This window comes from Cydia fagiglandana, chromosome 2 (assembly GCF_963556715.1).
Source record: "Cydia fagiglandana chromosome 2, ilCydFagi1.1, whole genome shotgun sequence".
Lineage (NCBI taxonomy): Eukaryota > Metazoa > Arthropoda > Insecta > Lepidoptera > Tortricidae > Cydia > Cydia fagiglandana.
This window is the reverse complement of record NC_085933.1, coordinates 20,389,967-20,409,827: the sequence shown is the minus strand read 5'-3', so window position 1 is coordinate 20,409,827 and position 19,861 is coordinate 20,389,967. Positions and strand designations below refer to the sequence as shown.

The window sequence follows — 19,861 nt, the reverse complement described above, 5'->3', positions numbered from 1 at the left end:
AATCTGGAATAGTAAAACTTACTAGACTTTCTAACTTAAGCTATTTTTATTAGTTTAAAAGATTAAAACTATCGACTGAAATGGGTCAGAAATAGACGTGAAGTAATATATATTTATTAATTGAAGGAAATCTATCCGATGCTTTATAAAATTTCAATTTATAGCTATTTTATGATATTCAACGATAGGTTTGCACTGAAGTAGCATATTCGTTACATAGGTTGGACTTCTACCGTCATGAAATGGTTATTTCCGTTATTAATTTTTTGTACAATTGATGATTAGGTACGTTTACGTGAATATTTGATACCAGCATTTTTTTAATTTATGATTTAACGTCACTGAAAAACTACAGATTCAAAATCGACCTATCCCGTAGCGTTACTAAAACAATATCAAGTTAGCAAAAGCATTTGAACGGTCACCCATAACCACATTGTGGTTATGTTTTATGGCCGACCCGCCTTAATCTGAGATTCGATCGTATTCATGAAACTTTGTAACAGTCGTAATATGTAACAATTGGAATACGTAACAATTGTTATGGGTGAATTAACAATGATCCCACTTTGTGAACTCCCCTCGTAAAGCTTTATTGGCGTCATTAAAATTACCGCCCAAAAGTTTCTTATTGCTTTTATAATTGCTTCTCACCTTGCCCGTTTTTTGGAGTCGGATTCGGAAAATTCGTACTTATAGGTATATATATATATCATCATCATCATCATCATCATCATCATCATCATCATCATCATCATCTTCATCATCATCATATTTATATTATTTTTTATCTACCTTTATGTATTGTTGTACTTGTATTGTCCGTCATATAGACATTGAAAATTTTCTTCTGTAAGTACCCGAAAGTTATATTTATCTAGAGTTAGACCAAGAAAAATCTGCAATGATTTTGATAGCACACGCAGTGCAAGTGTTACTTTTATACGTCAAACTTCTATGAAATTGTTTTTGTCTAACTCTATTTACCTAACGGAACTTTTTTAATAAGCTTCTTAGGAATCATCAAATCGAATTAGAGAGGCGGAGGACTTTTGCCCTCGTTAGGAGTTTTGTTTGTGCAACTTATTTATAAAAGAATGTATACATTATCATTTTGTTTACATAAACATGAAGTTGGGATGGGTTGGGACACAAATGAAGTTGGGATTAATAATAAGGGCAGGAAGAAGAAACATGTTCAACTTTCATATAACAAGACTAAAAGAATGAACGACGCTGCGTCGTGTAACTGATATGGTTTTGTAATATGTGCGGCACATATTACAAAACCATATCAGTTACACGCTGCATATTAAAATCAGTGAGATAAATCCATCTTACTTTTTATAGGGAAAAGCTTTGTTCGAGTTTAAAATACCAGAATCTGCAACTGGGAATAATTAACGTTGGAAAAGCTGGAAATATAATTTAAAATTCCCTTTATTTTTGTTGTGAACACGTTAAGTTTGTTGAAAATTTCTGAGAAGTTTCAAGTACGATAAATCTAGGCTATTGTTGTGAACACAAAAAGTAAACATGCCTCCGAGGCTGTTGGTTTAGACATTTAAATCATTTAAGTTAACGGCCTAGTTAGGAACTTTGTACTCGTGTAATGAAATGACTTTTGTTTTATTATTTCTTGCAAACTTTCCAATCTCTATGTTAATTTCTTCGTTCTTCTCAAAAACGTAATTATGAGGGTTTTACGAAGTCGGTTATTTCTACGCTTAGCTAAATTTGAATAGCAAGTATGGCAACACGAGTTTTATAATTCTAGGGTTTATACATTAAATACTTTTACAAACATTGCGGACATTTGGCTGTACATATGTGTTACTCCCACATAATAAATCGTGGGCTGAGCCCATTGGCCCAGCCTGCTTGATGGACTGATATGCAACTCTGTCGTTACAGTCAGAGTTGCATCTTAAAATACAGTTCTTATTTCCACCAATTCCGTTCGCTTACAGCACCGGAAGAAGGACCGTCGTCAGTGGAATGTGGTGGTATGACATCGTCGGCTCTGCGAGTGAGCTGGCAGCCCATTCCACCCCACAAACAGGCAGGAGCACTCATCGGATATACAGTGTTATATGCAGCGCAAGGTTTGTTATAATTCAGTTTCATTTTTAATAGACCTGTGCAGTTTTTTTGTTCGATTCAGGAGACAAGTGCTAATCGAATTTAAACTGTTGTGAGACATACTAACATTGAATAATTTTACGGTTTAGACTCACTTGACCTTCACTTGACTGTTAGTGCTTGAGAAAGGAGACCTAGGCTCTCCGAAACATGTCGCGCGAGTGACTAAAAACAGGTGAGTCTAAACCGTAAAATTATTCAATCAAGACTAGTGCTAACTCCGAATTCATGTCTTTGTTTTCAAAAAACTAAGACAAAATCGTAAAAAAGCGATGACATGAGATCGACATGATATATATGCAAGGTATAGCTCTCCGGTAGGCCTTAACATAGACCTGCTTCTACGGGCGCAAAACAGGGTGTGTAGCCAACGTGCCAACGTAACGTACCTAGTCATCTTTCTCTATTACTTGTCCCCACTAGTGCGACAGTGACAGTTGCACGCACCGAGGTTGACAAGTTTATGGACTATATAGGTGCACAGACAGTGCAAGAAGGTAAATAGGTTTTAGTAACAGAAGAAGAATCGTGTTCAATAGATCATACCAAACCCTTTGTAATGTAATAGAAATCGCATGCAAGTTCTCGCTTAATAAACCATTGACCTATTCGCTATCCGGAAATATTATGACAAAATTGGTGCAATGTTTTGGGCATTGATCCGATTTACGGAAAAATAGGCACGTGCCTGAACACCATAAAAATGTATAGTACCCACCAATAATGTTACTTAGTTATACGAGAAATAAATTCTTTGTGTAAGCACGTAATCCTGTCAAACAACATTTCTCCGAAAACATTATTAAGCAGGATTTGTCAGGAAGGAGTAGGTATTTCGCTGGACTGGTACTATTATCCTCCGGGAATGTTTAGGTATCCTTGTATAATGGCGTTTATAAACAATATTATCAGTAAAATACCCACGAAAACAAAACCACATTTTAATGTAGCTTCGTTTAGATTTCAAACCGCACGGCACGCAAGAAAATTGTAGTATATTTTAAACCTAAATTAAATTTTATAAGTTTGTTCTTATAATAGTAGTTAATTGAAAATATTAATGTAGCTATGCGTTGGATAAATTTGTGAAAATATACGGCACGACCCTTTGCTGAAAGCTGTGCTTTCGGCTTTGTACGATGCTTTTGAGAGCGGTTACTCCATGTCAGATGTTATTGCAGATATACTTTCCCGCATACATCACAGTCTATTTTATAGATGAAGTTTTTCCGACGTCTAGGTATACTCTGCAAAGTGAATATGTAGGTACTAAAAGCTTTCAGCTATGGGATCATCCAAAGAAGGATAAGAATACAAATTTTAGCTATATTCGATCACAAAATTTTCTACGTTTATAGTATGGTTACTTCAGGCTAAGCCCCATGGTGAAAGTCATTCAATTTCAATTCATGACCTACATAATTAATTCAGCTCTTGGTCAGAACATGGTTTAGAAAAAAAATTTATTTACACTAAACTTGATACATATTATAATGGTAGGTACTCGTTAAAACATACTATGTAGTTTTACATTCGTATAACTGCTTACTTATAATGCGAAAGAGAGTTAAGAAGAGAATTTAGAGATAGGTACTTAGTAAATGTAGTCGCATGGCCGTAAAGGAAAGTTTTGACATAGGTATTCAATATTCATGGAACATTGTGATATTAGAATACTTATTTTCTTATTTCGCAGGTCGCCAGTGGCACAATGCAACAACTCTAGTCACGGAGCTTAGACTCCAAGGCCTTTCCAAGTTTACCAACTACACAATCAAAGTAGCGGGCTTCTCGAACTACGGCCTCGGCCCGTTCTCTTTCCCTATTGTTTGTGCCACATTACAGGACGGTAAGTTACACTGGACGGCAACTTAGGGATTGCTTTGACAAAGTTTTGCTTTGTTCAAGTTATTGACTGGGTAATTCTTGGAGACACCTTTGTAATTTTATGTGGTAACAATAAGCGTATTTATATTATTGTTTATTTCAACTTTATTTGATTCATTGGAATATTTGCAAAGTAACATCAAAACATATAACCTTACAGTAGTTTTAATTTTAGGTTACTTTTTATTGTAAGTTTGTTGTTAAAATAAATAACTACACTTAATAACACTATCGCAATAATTCGATATTTGTATAAAATGTAAGAACATAATTAATGAGACTTAAACTTGTAAGTCCCCCAAAAGGGGGAGGCCTGTGTTCAGCAGTGGACGTCTTATGGCTGAGATGATGATGATGATGATGAAACTTGTAATTTTCAATTTCGTTTAACATTTTGTTTCGTAGAAGCTTTTTATTTAAATTTCTTATTTAGAAAACCAACCGAGCTCAGCCTTATTATTAGCACACAATTAACCATTCTGAGAATTAACTGTCTCTAAAATTATACCTACGAATACCTATGAATACCATAAAGACTACATAATTATGTAATACTTAGGTACTCATATTTTCAGTACCCGAAGCACCAGCCGAAATCAAACTTCTATCACAATCGTCCAATGCATTGCTGGTCAGTTGGAAAAAACCAAACCAACCCAATGGGAGATTACTTCACTATACCGTTTACTGCAAGCCTGCATCAAGGTAAAAATATACATTTAGGGCTTGAAAATAGGTTTACTATAGACCGACCGCTTAACTGAGTCCTTGCCTGCGCGGTATGGGGGCGACGGGGTGGGACGACTAAGGGCGGCGGGGAAGGTGCGGGCGCCGTACGCCTTGGTCGTCCCACCCCGTCGCGCGTCGCCCCCGTACCGCGCAGACGAGGACTCAGTTAAGCGGTCGGTCTATAAATACTAATGTCGATATTTGCAGCAATGATGGCCCACAATCATACCGTGTGGACACTCAGCCTAATACTGATGCGTACGAAAGAACTCAGACCATGGAGCTCAAAGGGCTTACAGAAGGAAGACAGTACGATGTTTGGGTTACCGCCAGTACTTCTATAGGAGAAGGTCCAGAGAGCAGGCGGGTTACCAACACGCCTTCTCAAAGAGGTAATTCAATGGTTTGACAAATATTTTTAAATCAATCTACATTGTCCGCCAAGGTTGAAAACATTTAATTAAAGTTTTCAAATCCTCTCTTCTCTTAACAGTAGTTGCAGGCGTGGCATCGTTAGGCGGAGAGGTATCTGTCGCGGTTAGGAACTCCCTCCTGTTGGAGTGCAAGAGCGTTGGAGCTCCGCCGCCGAGGACTGTTTGGTACCACAACCAAAACATCATCACACATCATCCGAGGTTCACCAGAAATAGAGATGATAGTTTGCTGATCAAAAGTAAGTGCATCTAGATTAATGGTCATTTAATTTCAATACGTATTATTATTATTAAAAAAAACCTCATTTTTTTACTAGGTATTGATCAAGCTCTCAGCGGCAACTACACATGCCTAGCCAAAAACCTCTACGGATCTGACTCCGTGGTCTATCAAGTCAAAGTTTTACCCTTGCCTGACCCACCAAGTTTGAGAGCCACGCCTTACAAGGATTCAGTTGTAGTTCAGTGGGACGAAATAAGAGTCTATAGCAATGAGTCATTGGCTTATGGTATCAGTAAGTACTTATTAAATTAATAAAACAATTTGAACGCTGGCTGGCATAAATTAAATTTTGAAAGTGTTCCATTACTTGGTACGTGTAAATAAAATTGTTGATGCAATTAATATAATAGTACTGTAAATACATACATATTACAGATTACAACCTAACCTGGAGGGAAGGTGATGGCCCGTGGCAAGAGGCTTGGCCGGTGGCTAGAGAGTCGCGACTACCAGGAGTTCAACAGCATACTCTTATTGGTCTTAAGTGCGGGACTAAATATTCAGTCAGGGTAACTGCCACGGATTCAGTTGGAACGTCTATTCCTGCTCAAGCCGATGTTATGACCTTGGGAGGAGGTAAGTTCCAGTGTACGTTAGGTGTATTGCACTTGGCTTGTAAATAGTTTTAATCAAAGATGTGCTTTAATAGCGCCAGTCCCCCCTCCCTCCACCGACTGGTTATGGAGCAACGCGTCTCATATCTACATCCAACTCAGCGGCTGGGATGATGGCGGCTGCGATGTCACAAAATGGGACGTGGAATATCGGCCTCTGGGCTCCAACCTATGGCACAGAGCGGAGAATAAAGCAGTAAGTTTACGATATTAAATTATTATCTGCTGTTGTTCGCAGATAGTCTTCGATATTTTCTATTGGCTGGCAAAATATATTACAAGTTGTAAAATTCCTAAGCCTATGTTGATGACCTGTATGGATTGTAACAATCCAGAATTTGTTTCACAGCCTGTTGATATGAATATGGGCTAGACATTCTACGAAGGCCTGTACCAAACTCCTCCCATTGATGTTGACGTTGATGACCTGTATGGGTTGTAACAATCCATAATTTGTTTCACAGCCTGTTGATATGAATATGGGCTGGAGTTTCTACGAAGGCCTGTACCAAGGTCCTCCCATTCGTGCAATGCCGACGTCTTTTGCAATTGGACCTCTATCTCCTGCGAATTGGTATCAGCTGAAAGTGACGGCTACGAATGATGCTGGAGTTGCATCCACCGTTTATACATTTGCCACGAAGAATGTGGATGGAGGTTAGTAGGTTGTGATGGATAACATTTTTGAAGCATTAGTATACGATATAGGTACACATACCAATATATGTTTCTTTCTTGACAGGTGAACAAAATAAATATACTGACAAATAAATACAACGTTTACCTAAAATATGGAAGAAGGATCTCGATTATGTAAACTCTTAAATGTGCCCTAAAGTTAGTACAAACAGCCCCTAACTACTGAATATTAGCGAATCCTAAATCAACCCCAAAATCTTTGAACTCAAACATAATTAATAGAGGTAAATCCAATTTCGCGAAGTCGAATTTGCCAATAATTTCGCTTTAACTTTAATTAAAAACCTGACAAGCGCAGACTTTATCATCTAGCAGCTTCTTATATGTACAGAAGCGGCAAAAATCTATCGTACTACTGTTTTTCGCTCATTCGAAAATTCGTGAAATTAGACTTTATACGTATTATGAAAACAATGATTATCACCACGACCATATGAGTACATTACGTCCAATTTATCGCTACTCGTTGCGAATTTCCTACTTTTCACACTTGTATCGTAATGATTACGATACGATATGTATCGTAATGAACACGGCCGAAGGGAGTGTTTTAAATCGACACGAGTTAAGCAAAAATACGTTAATATCAATATCCATATAGGAAAATGGGCACTACGTTTGTAAGGAGAAGCGGCCATCCCCTTTCCTCGGTGAGATCACGCTGGTAATCTTTTATTCTTTTTGCAGAAGAAATTGGCCCGCCGTCGGACATGTTTGATCTAAACATGCTTGTCATCATATGCAGCTCCGTTCTCCTCGTCGTCTGCGTTTTCGCCTTTATCTGCATCCTCTTCAGGAGAAGGCAAGGAATATCAAATTGTTTATTATAAGAGTTTTAATCCTCAATTGATTATTTACGTTAAATAACTGCATATCTATCAGTCTACATTTTTGAGGATTGGTATGTCAATCACGAGTAATGTAAAATTATTGCAATATAAATAAACCGTAATTAACATAATTGTACTATTACTTAAATTATGAAATATTTAAATCTCCTCTTGAGTAGATAACTTCCAAAATTAAAGAATGAACGTTCTGGTTGATAAACAGTAGGTTTATTTACTGAACCCATGGACCTATCCATTATTTTATCAAGATTCCACCTGCATCTTTGGCATTTATATTGACTGAATGTACATTACAATGTACATAATCATGCAATTTAATTTGAACCTTTCATGAACCAAATAAAGTTGCATTTCTTTTGTTTAATGGCTTTTTAAAACAAACGAGATTCATTCCAATTTACTTATAGAATAAGGTTCAAATTAAAAATATGATAACTTTATATGCTGGGTCTTACGAGGTTAAACTTGCTTTCTCCATAGACAAAACTTCTCGTCCCAATACCGTCACTCCATAGCCGAGGACGTGAAATCCCGCAACGAGAGCGTGACGTCACAGTCGGAGCACAAGGAGCGGTATGCGCACACGCCGCGGATATACACGTCGCCCGTTCACAACAGGAAGACCAGTAAGAATGGTAAGAATTTGTTCAATTAGTACCTACCACATGTACATAACAACAAGCTGAAAGCTGCAAGCTGGCCGATACTAACGGTGACCAGAGAGCTGGCAGCTTTCTCTCGCAGCGCATTAGTATTGCCCTTCAGCGAGGGAATGCTGCCAACATGTTTGGCACAATGCCGCGGGTGCCTTTTTTAGATTTATTTAAATTTAGATTATTTTAGTTTTTAATGTTTAGTTTTTAATATTTTTGATGTTACTCGTTAGACTGTATTATTTATGGCAAATTAAATTATTTACAAGAATTTAGAAAGTCTTCGTTTATCAATTGCATTTTTGTTTTGGTTTGTAATAATTATACTATGTATTTTCTTAAAAACCAAGTACCTATACTAGAGGGTTATGCTTTTTGCAGTCTATAATTATGCTTATGTTTGTATGTATGAATTTTCTTATTCTTATTTCAACTAACTTTAAAAAAAATCTGGTCTGTAATATCAGAGAGGCTTAGACTACCAATAATACTTGCATGCAATTTACACTACATTGCCGACTACCTACTAAGGTAAACTGGATTTAAAAGTTTGGTCAGATACCGCAATATTGCATACAAATTCTTGCTAGTCTAAACCTTGCTTTAAGCAGGTTATAAAAACAAAGTTTTAAACCCTGTTGTTGATAATAAAGATTTTGGACAGATTTTCTAAGTATTCTCTTTTCAAACAGAAATGTTCGAAATAAGTCCCTATGCCGAGTTTGCACTGGGTTTCCGAACATTTGATCATGTGGAGAATCAAGACTTGCCAAGCCGGCTTCCTGGGCGCCCACGATTTGACACAGGTAAAATGTGTAATATTAAAAAATACATTGAAATGTCAATTAGATAGGTACACTCAAAAGGTGTCTAATTAAAATAAAAAAATGTAGCTTACATACGATTGCAGCAACGAATTTGCCTAGCGATTTTTTATACTGCCTTGTTTAACTTAATGTTTATTTAATATAGGTATTTAATTGTTAATAATGAAAGTCTCATTTGCCCTTATTCTTCCTTCAAAATGTCAAATTATTACGGAGCTCCCGCACGAGGCATTATTAATAATTTGAGTATAATTTGCCTCTAAAGAGGTCCTATTTATAACTTTTCCACTTTTACCTCCGATATAGACGAATCACATGTTTATCTTGATTTAATCCATTTGTATTTCTCTATGATTACTATTTGATGTTTTGCGTTATTTTGCTATTAGGAACATTATAATTGAAATGAGTATATATGTATTATCTACCATGCCTAATAAAATCTTACTAGAACCTAGAACCTATGTTAAAATAATATCATCTCGGATTTCGAGAAGGTAAAGTAAAACAAGCGAAAGCTAATTAGCTTAAAACGAAAAACTACGAACCAAATTTCCTGAAAAGATAAATTCCCCAAAATAAACCGACTGTCAATTATTCTTAAATTAAAACTGTTCAGAAGTCCAACTCTAATTGCAGAAAGAAAATTTATTTTGCTTAAAAAGTTGATTTAATTAACATAAAGTCCGGTTCAGATCTGTGCCAACTCGGAGAGGAAACATGCCGAGATAAATCTCACTGAATGTCTCTCTGTTGCTTTTAAACACGCTTATTCTGCTTGTGATTTAAATTGGTAACAGCAATGAGAATTTGAACTTAATCGGTACCCTAATTTGTGATTCATGAAAATTATAAATTTTTAGACTTTCTGTAATATAATTTGGTTTCGTATTTATGCTGCCTGTTCAATTTAAAGCTACTTTTCCGGAATAACGTGTTGTTGATAATATGTCTCAGTTTTTAATAGTCACACGACTCATTTTATTGAACCGTTACAAAGACGTGATAGGTACGGCATTAAGAAAAAAATATACCTATGTTTCACCAACGGACGAAGTTGTAATACCTTTGCTCCGATTTCTAGCTGTATGCAATCTTTTCTAAAATATTTCCCCAGGGATACCTACGTCAGGGCTCTCTTGTTGGCAGAGTGAGCAATGATCATAGTAACTGAAACGATAGTGGCTACCTCCTGTCAAAAAGTGGAAATAGCTTATCATTACAAATATTGAAACAAATAACAAAGTAATAGCCTACGGGCGATAGTTCGTTTTTTTAGGATTAGAAAAAAGGGAAAAAATCTTAACATATCTTTTTATTGAAAAACACATTTGAAAAATATGTCACGGCAAATATGTAACAATTATGAATCATATACGATTATTTATATTCTTTTGCTTTCATTAGTAATAGTTACTGATTTTTAAAAAGCGTTTTTCAATTAAAAGACATGTTAAGTTCGCGCAGTCTTTTTCTAATGCCAAAAAAACGAACGCGGTGCATGATACCTAGAACTTTTACCTTTTTTAGTTTTATACAATTTTTGCTAGAATATACCCACAGAGCTGAGTCAGGACTGTCCTGCCAGCAGAGTGAGCAACGCTCGCAGTAACTGGGACGGAATTGATCGCGGCTAGCGGCTGTAACTTCAGATGTCGAAATGTTTATTCGAATCTTATTTAGATTTCGCAACACTGCCCAGTTTTAATTGAATATAAATTTCTTAACACAAACAAGACAATTTACATATCAGAAAAATGTAGAAAAGATTAAAGTGCAACGAAATGGTCTCATCACAGCATGTAGCTGGCAACAATATAAAAACTGGCAGCAATTACATTTTAGTAATACAAATTGATGTGCATTAATCATTCACACGAATATTGCTTGAAAATGAGTTCGAATAAATCAAAAACAGATTTAAATAAAATTGTAATGTGCAGATAGTTTTAAAAGTATGCTAAACTTGGTCTAAATTATTTCCCACTACTCATAACAAGTATAACCGTAAAGTGCTTAACGTATTCTCGCGCAATGAGTTCCAAATTTATAATTATTGTCAGATAAGGTCTGTTTTCACACTGATTAGTGTGAAGTGCGCGTTCATAATATAAGGTGCTAACAAATTAGTCACGGATATTTTTACCCTCCCTCACATGAGCCCTGTGCCCTCTCGCACATGAGAGGAGGCCTGTGCCCAGCAGTGGGACGTATATAGGCTGAGATGATGATGATTTTTATAGCTGATAGTCCTTGGTTCTCGGAGTACATTTAAGTATGAAACCAATGATGGTTTTGTTATGTTTTTTGGAGAAAACTAGGAAACAAATTTGCTACGTTAAAACACCCTGTTAATAAGACATTCTAGAACCTCTTTAAACTTGAAGTGGCGTGACATGACAGACAGTGTTAAACATCTTGACAGGTATTACATTTTAGGGGTGATTATTTTAAAAATTAATTATAATCTTTTTTTTTTGTTCGGTAAATGAAAACAAAAAAAATGATATACAAAGGTTCCTTAATTACAGTTAAAAGTTAATTGTTTTAATGTAATGTATTATCGCTTAAAATATCCGTGACTAATTTATTAGCACCTATATATTTGCCACTAAACGCATTGAAAATGTATGAACTCGCACTTATTACTACCAAATTAATGTAACTATAAACATACCCTTACGTCTGTTATTCCTACGTGGTGGGGTGGATTAGAAGAGGATATTAATTTCGCTTGGGTATACGAAACAATTCACTGTAACAGGAAATTAAAGGACTTCGCTAATCAGCTCGATGTACCCGGCATATTCAATATTAGGTTCTCTTTGTCATTTCAAATTGACTCTTAAATAAGTCTTTGTTTTAACGATCAGTAACATTATTTATTAACACGTTCGCTGCGATATAAGGCTTAAAAACCCGATGCATGTACTCCCACTCTGTGCGGAGGCGAGAAACGGTGAACTTCCCCTGGTGCGGCGGCTGTATAAGGAGCATTTCTGTATGTACAAAAGAGACAAGTATAGGTTTGAGTTCACGACCTTAAGGGCTACTCAAAAAAGCATGAAAATTGTGCTAAGGCTTTCCGGCCTGATAACACACTAAGTAATTCTTTTTTCGATTCCTTGCGGGTAACGGGCCGGAAGGCCCGTCATAGAACACAAGGTCACTCCACCCCTTCCCGCACTGTTATAGGTGATTGAATTAGTTACTTACGATTAGTGTTGTGTCGTAATTAGCGGGAACAGACGTAAATAGTGCATAGTGCATTATTCGAGTGTTTGTTTACGTTTTTACATGGTGTTATTGAAGTTTAATTGTGTATTATGTCTCCGCCAAATAAACGATGTAGAAAAATGCTGGAACTATCGTTTCAGCAGGATACAAATCTTGAAAGTGAACTTTCTGATACAGACAAATCAAAGTGGAGAAAGGTGTTTGTGAAAAATGATTTAAAAAAGAATGACTCGTAGCAAAATCGCACCGAAATTAATATCACCAATCCTTGATATTAAAAATATTATGTCGATAATTTATTTCCCAACACTAATACTTCCTGAAATAAACCTGTAATTCGGTGCGGTTTCGGGTTACAAGACCTTACATATACTTTGGCATATATCTTTCAAGTAAACAGTAGGAACCCGGGGCGAAGCCAGCACTATGACCACCAACTCGTCGACTTTAGATATTGATAGGTGGGTATCCATTTTTTTACGTTTTCGCTTAGTTATAGTCATTTATATCAGTCGATACCTTTCTAGGTCAATAAGCCTCATATCGCCGCGGCGGAGAGTCTAAGAACCAGGCCAATCGGCCAGTTAACGCACCATATAAAAAACCGCCAGTTTTGATCCCGCAGCGAACGTGTTAAAATAAAGTCTTGCATGATCGTAGTAAAATAGTTATTAAAAAAAACTTATATCATTATGAAATAAGGGAGCATGTAGGGGCCGTGTCATACCAGAGCGAAAACCGATATTCGCAAATTGCGGGGATCTTTCTCTTTTACTCCAACGAAGGCGTAATTAGAGTGACAGAGAAAAATCCCTGCAATTTGCGAACTTCGATTTTCGCGGTTATAGCCCAGGACACTAAAGTGCTGGCTTCGGACCGACCAAGGTGGAGACAACTTCATCACGCTGCACCGACAAGAGCCCAGCTCTTAAATTGAATGAATGATCATTATGAAATGTTGTGACTGTGGGTGATGACTTAATTCTTGAATTTCAACAATTATGTACTTTAATTTACCGTCATCAAAAACTCTCTGGTACCGAAACTTTTGCATTGTCAACACATTCAGGGACAACAACGTCCAAACTTTTATTCATCAACCCGAAATATTATAATAATCTACTTACACAGGAACTCGGAATTTAATTACCGGGCGTGAAGTCTGAAATTCGTACGGTCATTATATCCAAAAAACCGACCCTACCCGTGAATAATTAGTTCTTGGATTTTTTTTTCGTAGGTCCCTCGGGGGGGTCACTGAGAGTGTAAATTCAAAAAGTAGGCTGAATCAGGCTCCTGCGTATATTCGAAAAATGGTTTTTTTTTCCAAAAAAATGGTTTTTCTTCAATAACTCGGCCATTTTTGATTTTACAGTAAAACCGTAAGGACAAAAATTGTAGGAAATTTGATTCTCTACAAGTTAGTCTAGTCATTATATCCAAAAAACCGACCCTTCTCGTGAATAATCAGTTCTTGGATTTTTTTTTCGTACGTCCCTCGGGGGAATCACTGGGAGTGTAAATTCAAAAAGTAGACTGAATCAGGGTCCTGTGTATATTCGAAAAACGGTTTTTCTTTAATAACTCGGTCATTTTTGATTTTACAGTAAAACCGTGAGGCCAAAAATTTTAGAAAATTTAATTTTCTACAAGTTTGGTCCTCACAATTCTAAGATCCTAATTCTAGGATCGATAGTTTGGAAATAAAATTTGAAAAAAGCGACAAATTCAAAATATTTTCAACATCTCGTTTATTTTCAACTTTACGACATAAATGAAGAGGACTAAACTTGTAGAGAATCAAATTCTGAACAATTTTGGTTCCCACCTTTTCTCCCCCCAAAATCGATATTTTAGAAATTAAACCTGAAAAACGCGACAAATTCAAAATATTATCATTATCTCCTATGTTCCACGCTTTACGGCATAAATGAAGGGAAACAAAGTTGTAGAGAATCAAATTCTGAACAATTTTTGTCCTCACGGTTTTACTGTAAAATCAAAAATGACCGGGTTATTCAAGAAAAACCGTTTTTCGAATATACACAGGACCCTGATTCAGTCTACTTTTTGAATTTACACTCCCAGTGATTCCCCCGAGGGACGTACAAAAAAAATCCAAGAACTGATTATTCACGGGAAGGGTCGGTTTTTGGATATAATGACTGGACTAACTTGTAGAGAATCAAATTTCCTACAGTTTTTGTCCTTACGGTTTTACTGTAAAATCAAAAATGGCCGAGTTATTGAAGAAAAACCGTTTTTTTAGAAAAAAACCATTTTTCGAATATACGCAGGAGCCTTATTCAGCCTACTTTTTGAATTTACACTCCCAGTGACCCCCCCGAGGGACCTACGAAAAAAAAATCCAAGAACTAATTATTCACGGGTCAAAATCTATAATGACTTTTGGATGACGGGTATAAATTCGGTTCGTCTAATATTTCAAGAGCTGGTAACAGTAGTCGAGGCTGAGTCGGCTCTTTTGTCACTTAGGCACAGAATAAATAATAGTACTAAGTACAGAAGACTCACTCTCTAACAAAACGCGTCTGTTACGATCAGCGCAGATATGGCCGCTAGATGGCGACAGCGCCATGCGCGGCTCATGGCAAACCCCAAAATTGAGGCCGAACGGATGCACTTTTAGCTACCTGTAGCAAAGCGACGAAATCGCAGAGTGAGACACGCCTGACTTAGGAGAGCTAGATATGATTATATATAGTACTTATGTAGGTAGTTATATGAGTTGTACTATTTCGGTTCAGTTCTATTGTGGTAAGGTAAATAAGAGACATTGCAACAGCAACGCTATTGCAGTCGTTATCCGAATTTATGGAGTATAATGAGTATATACCGCTGAAGGAGGATTAATGCATGCGAGAGTAAACAATACGATATCTAAAATACTAGACATACCTAACCTTTGACATTCTTTTTACAAGCTTTTATTTATTTTAACCTGACCGTTGTCTGTAATTAAATCTTGCAAGTTTGATCCTGATGAAATTTGATCCACTTCCCGGTTTCCGATTGAGCTGAAATTTTGCATACATACGTAAGTCGGGTGACAATGCAATATTATAGTGTCATCGAGCTGATCTGATTATGGAGACCGGAGGTGGCCATAGGAACTCTGTGATAAAACAACGAAACCTAATTGTGTTTGGGGTTTTTAGAATTGTCTCGATGAGTATTAATTGCCTGTGGAAAGAAAAGTACAGTCAGCGATAAAAGCTTGTACCAAAAATGAAATTTTTGCCAAAAACTTATTATATTTTACACGACTCATGTTTGTATGCATAATATGTATGTATGTGAGTTTTTTTATTCCACTATAACTTTTTTTCTCGTTAATACTAATACTGAGTGGCGACGAGATTTGAATAAACGACCTTCAGTTCGATTTATACCAAGTATTCCTAAGCACAAGTACGAAATGCGCTGCGAATACGAGTCAAATTGCTATTATTCGAATGCTATTCTAAGCTTAGTTCTGTCTCCTCCAATTTCATACAATCTGCACAAAACTAGAGTGACAACGCTGCATTTGGGACTCCATTGTTATAGTTGCTGGTTCGACCAATCGGGATGCGGGTGGCAACTGCCAGGCGGAGGCTGCCAATCACTTTGATTTGCGTTCTGTCCTATCCATACTAATGCGGCTATTGTTAGGTATATGATGTGATTGATGTGCTTTGAGGATGATCACTACCTTTTATACACTATTTTGTCTTATCTAGTTATGTATCTAAGAGCCACTTGCACCATTCTACTAACCCGGGGCTAACCTGTTAAACCTGAAGTTAACATGGTTACTAGTACAATTTGACTCTAGGTTATCGGTTTAACCGGTTAACCCCGGGTTAGAGGGATGGTGCAAGTGGCCCTTAGTCATTTATTATATCCAATAGGATGTTTATTTTGAGAAATATTGAATGTACGCTATGATATTATAGCAAATGACTTATATTTTTACCTTAACTGTGTAAGAAAGGAAAAATAATGGATAAAATAAAATTATTTTATCCATAACCATTACAAATGTAAATAAAAGTGATAAAACAAATTTGTCACAAAAAAAGTAAAAGAAAACTGTTGCTCTTTCGTGTGTTTTGGCTGATCAGATTTGATGTCGATATTTTTTAGGACAGCCATTGTATTTCAGAGTTGGTCCTGTAGTCAATGATTAGGTTAGTATGACTTACCTACTCAAATTTACATTCAACTCTACGAGTGCTCAGGGTAGAAAAAAAAACCTTTCATTTTTTAGTATTTCGTAGCCTTCAAACGCTTTTTACCACATTGTAGTAAAATGGTGATATTACTGTGTCAGAAAATTTGATGAACTTAAGTGCTGTTTAAAAACCACATTCATTACATTTTAAACAACATGATTGTGGTAAAATAGATTACATTACTTCATAACACCAATTACAAATGTTAAACATTAATATTAATTTACCCAAAGCCTCTTAAATTTAATACTGTCTATTAATCTTGATTAATGAAAAGATAAAATTAATGACTGTTTCTTCCATTTAAGTAAGTTTTTCGTAGAGGAGGTTCGTTTAATGAATCTGTCTCGTAGATCCCTGGGGCTCGGTAATTGATTGATCGTTTTGTTTGCACCATTAACCTTTTTGTTAGATAGCTTTGGCTGCCCACTTTAGGTCACTAATATCGTTTATTAGGGATAAGTGGTTAAAAACGTATCTTTTTTTGGCTTCAAAATAAAATAGGTCATCGGGTCACTTTTATTTCTGTGACCGAACGTAAATAATTCATTAAGGCTAAAAAATAATGAGGATTTTTATTGCCTGCATAGAAGAACCCCATTTTGACCTTCTTAATAGGGATATCTTATAATATATGTAACTTTCGCGTTTTGAACACATATTGTGTTCAAAACGGTGTAGAGTTATACTGTAGGTCTGTCAGTATAACGAAATGGTTTCATATAACATAGCCAACATAGGTAGGTACCTATACATATGTAGGCTCTCGAACACTAATTTGCGTCATGCTCATGTTGGCCGCACCATCAAGCAAACGCTTTAAGTTTGTTTTCAAATTCACGTATACAGGGTGATTCAGGACACGTGAGCAGGACTAACACTGCGCATTTCGTAAATTATAAGCAACTGTTTCGTATCAGTATTAGTGAGGTTAACGTTAATTTTCTAGTCGTGTTGAAAAAAAAAGTTATTAATTTATTTACGACATGCATGGTCACCCTACAATTAGAATACTAAACTACCGATATTCTGTGTCAAATTGAATGTCATCACGGTCTGGTTACTTTTGAAAACTCGTATCTCACTCAAGTTTGACAGTTTATTTTCTTCGTAATCATAATGCTGTCATTACGGTTAAAGAGGTTTTATGTTTATTAATTAGGTCTTGTAGGGTGTAGATAATTAAATTTGCCCTCGCCAAAAAGTTAAAAAATAGGGAAAAGTGTGGTTGTTTCACCTAAATACGACGTTGATCGATCAATTATCAGTTACTGAGTGTGCAGGATTAGTCCTGCTCGCGTCTCATGAATCACCCTGTATAGGTAATTATTTTTTGTTAAATTAGGCTTTTGTGGTCGAAAACTTTTTCTGTTTACAAATCCACGATAGATGACTTAACTGAAATGACTTAACAAATCCCATTTTTGTCAACAGAGACCAGCTTTCAGGCTCGCTCTGAGTCGGACGACAGTGACAGCACTTCGAAAGCTACTATGTCAGCGATTCCGCGAAGTAAGATTCTGTTCAACGGCCCGCTATGTTAAACTATTAGTGTTTGCTTTCTGTTCAAATAGGAAATCACCTTCACCCATCTACACCCTACACCCTGCACCCATCTTACTTCCATTACACCCATTTCTTAGAACCAATCATAATCAATTTCCACCTTACATTTATTACATTAAGATACTATATAAATTAGGGTTAAAAGTTGTTGCTTTAATTTAAATAACAGAAAAGCTACTTCACATGAAGAATTCTGAAAATAATTTTTAACTACGTTTTACTACTAAAGTTCAGTACTTTAACTCATCTTGTTGGTATTAAAGAAGAACCTTCTTCATATTTCCCAGAAACACACATGTAATGATGTGAGTGAATGTGACAGAAATGATGCGAAATTGTCAAACTTGGAAGAAGACGCACAAAGGCCTATGTGTAATTTCGCAATCTGACAAACTTCGCCTCTAATCTAAGTCACCTTTTGCCCTCCATCGAGTCAAATAGGCCCCTAGGTGTTGCCTATTACTTCACCTTGTCATTAATTACGCTCGGTATACTCACGCTGTACACAACTGTCTCGTTGGTGCCAAATTGGGTAACAGGTCAATTAGCGGTCATTAGTGCTAGAGGTTGGCGTTGGCGCTGCCAGAGCGCCTCGTAAAATTTAATGAGCTACCATGAAATATTGGCATGAAGACAGCAAAATTTTTGAATGATGTGACGTAAGAACATAAATTGCTGTTTTGTAAATTTTCTCTAATGGAGTTAGACCAAGAAAAGTCGACAGGAATGTTATATAGCCCACGCAGTGCAAGTGTTATTTATACGTCATAATTTCATAGAAGTTTGACGTTTAAACACTTATTATCGCACTGAATTAACGGCCAGATACTTAGTTCATTACGGTTTCTCGTCATACATATATGTAAGTATATTGTTTGCTTTATTTTCAGGACACTGCCGCACTCCACATCACAGATAACAACTGAAACATTAAATTATAGCCAAAAAATCATGTGGTTTTCCGAAGGAAGACTCTGTAAAGAAAAATGCAAATGTACTAAGTAGGTACTACATAAATAAGTACGTAAATAGAACAACCGAACTGACATATCAAAATGATGCTTATATAAGGGACAGAAATCATGGGCGCAACCTTAATTCCCTTTGTTGTTGTCCCTATATGGCCAAAAGAATACCTTTGAATAGCAAAATGTTGCATGATACCTCAATATCTGTGTGACACCAAAGACGTTTAGACGAATTAAAAACCACTTCGAATAACTTCATTGTTTGCGCCAGAAATTATGGATCTAACAAAATCTCTTATGTTACCTTTGCTTTCATAAGTAGATTTACTTTCGTGGAAATATTATATTAAACACTATAATTTTACTATACATTTGTTAAATATGAATAAACTCATTGGTGAATTGATGATTGATTATTGATTGTTGCGAAATTTTTAAAATGCTCGTTGGATTTTATTTGATCTATACTTTCTGAGGAGAGATACATATTATAATATTAAATTACTGTTGGCAAAGATGTTTTTTCATCTGAAAAAACTCTTAATGGAATTTGAGTACAGTGAGCATCAAAAGTAGCGGGTCAAACGAAGTATTATCTATTAAAATGAACAAATCTAACGATGTTGACTGTACCTAGATCGTGATGTGCCAATACTTAAATGACAAATCAAACGACAATCACGACAATGTAAAACTTAATGTTTAGAATTAATTTATAGTGTTGATCTCAATC

The 19,861-nt window shown here is 36.1% G+C and overlaps 1 protein-coding gene across 1 annotated transcript in view; it reads left to right on the top strand.

The window, feature by feature from the left end:
* LOC134678121 (cell adhesion molecule Dscam2-like) overlaps positions 1–19,561 on the top strand; it is a 44,623-nt gene extending 25,062 nt beyond the window's left edge. The window contains exons 16-29 of the mRNA XM_063536572.1: positions 1,971–2,105; positions 3,839–3,991; positions 4,605–4,734; positions 4,966–5,150; positions 5,252–5,431; positions 5,510–5,707; positions 5,851–6,051; positions 6,125–6,285; positions 6,554–6,746; positions 7,476–7,588; positions 8,115–8,274; positions 8,985–9,098; positions 18,029–18,106; positions 19,051–19,561. Coding sequence (XP_063392642.1) covers positions 1,971–2,105; positions 3,839–3,991; positions 4,605–4,734; positions 4,966–5,150; positions 5,252–5,431; positions 5,510–5,707; positions 5,851–6,051; positions 6,125–6,285; positions 6,554–6,746; positions 7,476–7,588; positions 8,115–8,274; positions 8,985–9,098; positions 18,029–18,106; positions 19,051–19,079 — 2,030 coding nt within the window. The 3' untranslated portion in view covers positions 19,080–19,561. The remainder of the gene's footprint in view (positions 1–1,970; positions 2,106–3,838; positions 3,992–4,604; positions 4,735–4,965; positions 5,151–5,251; positions 5,432–5,509; positions 5,708–5,850; positions 6,052–6,124; positions 6,286–6,553; positions 6,747–7,475; positions 7,589–8,114; positions 8,275–8,984; positions 9,099–18,028; positions 18,107–19,050) is intronic.
* The last annotated feature ends 300 nt before the right edge of the window (positions 19,562–19,861 follow it).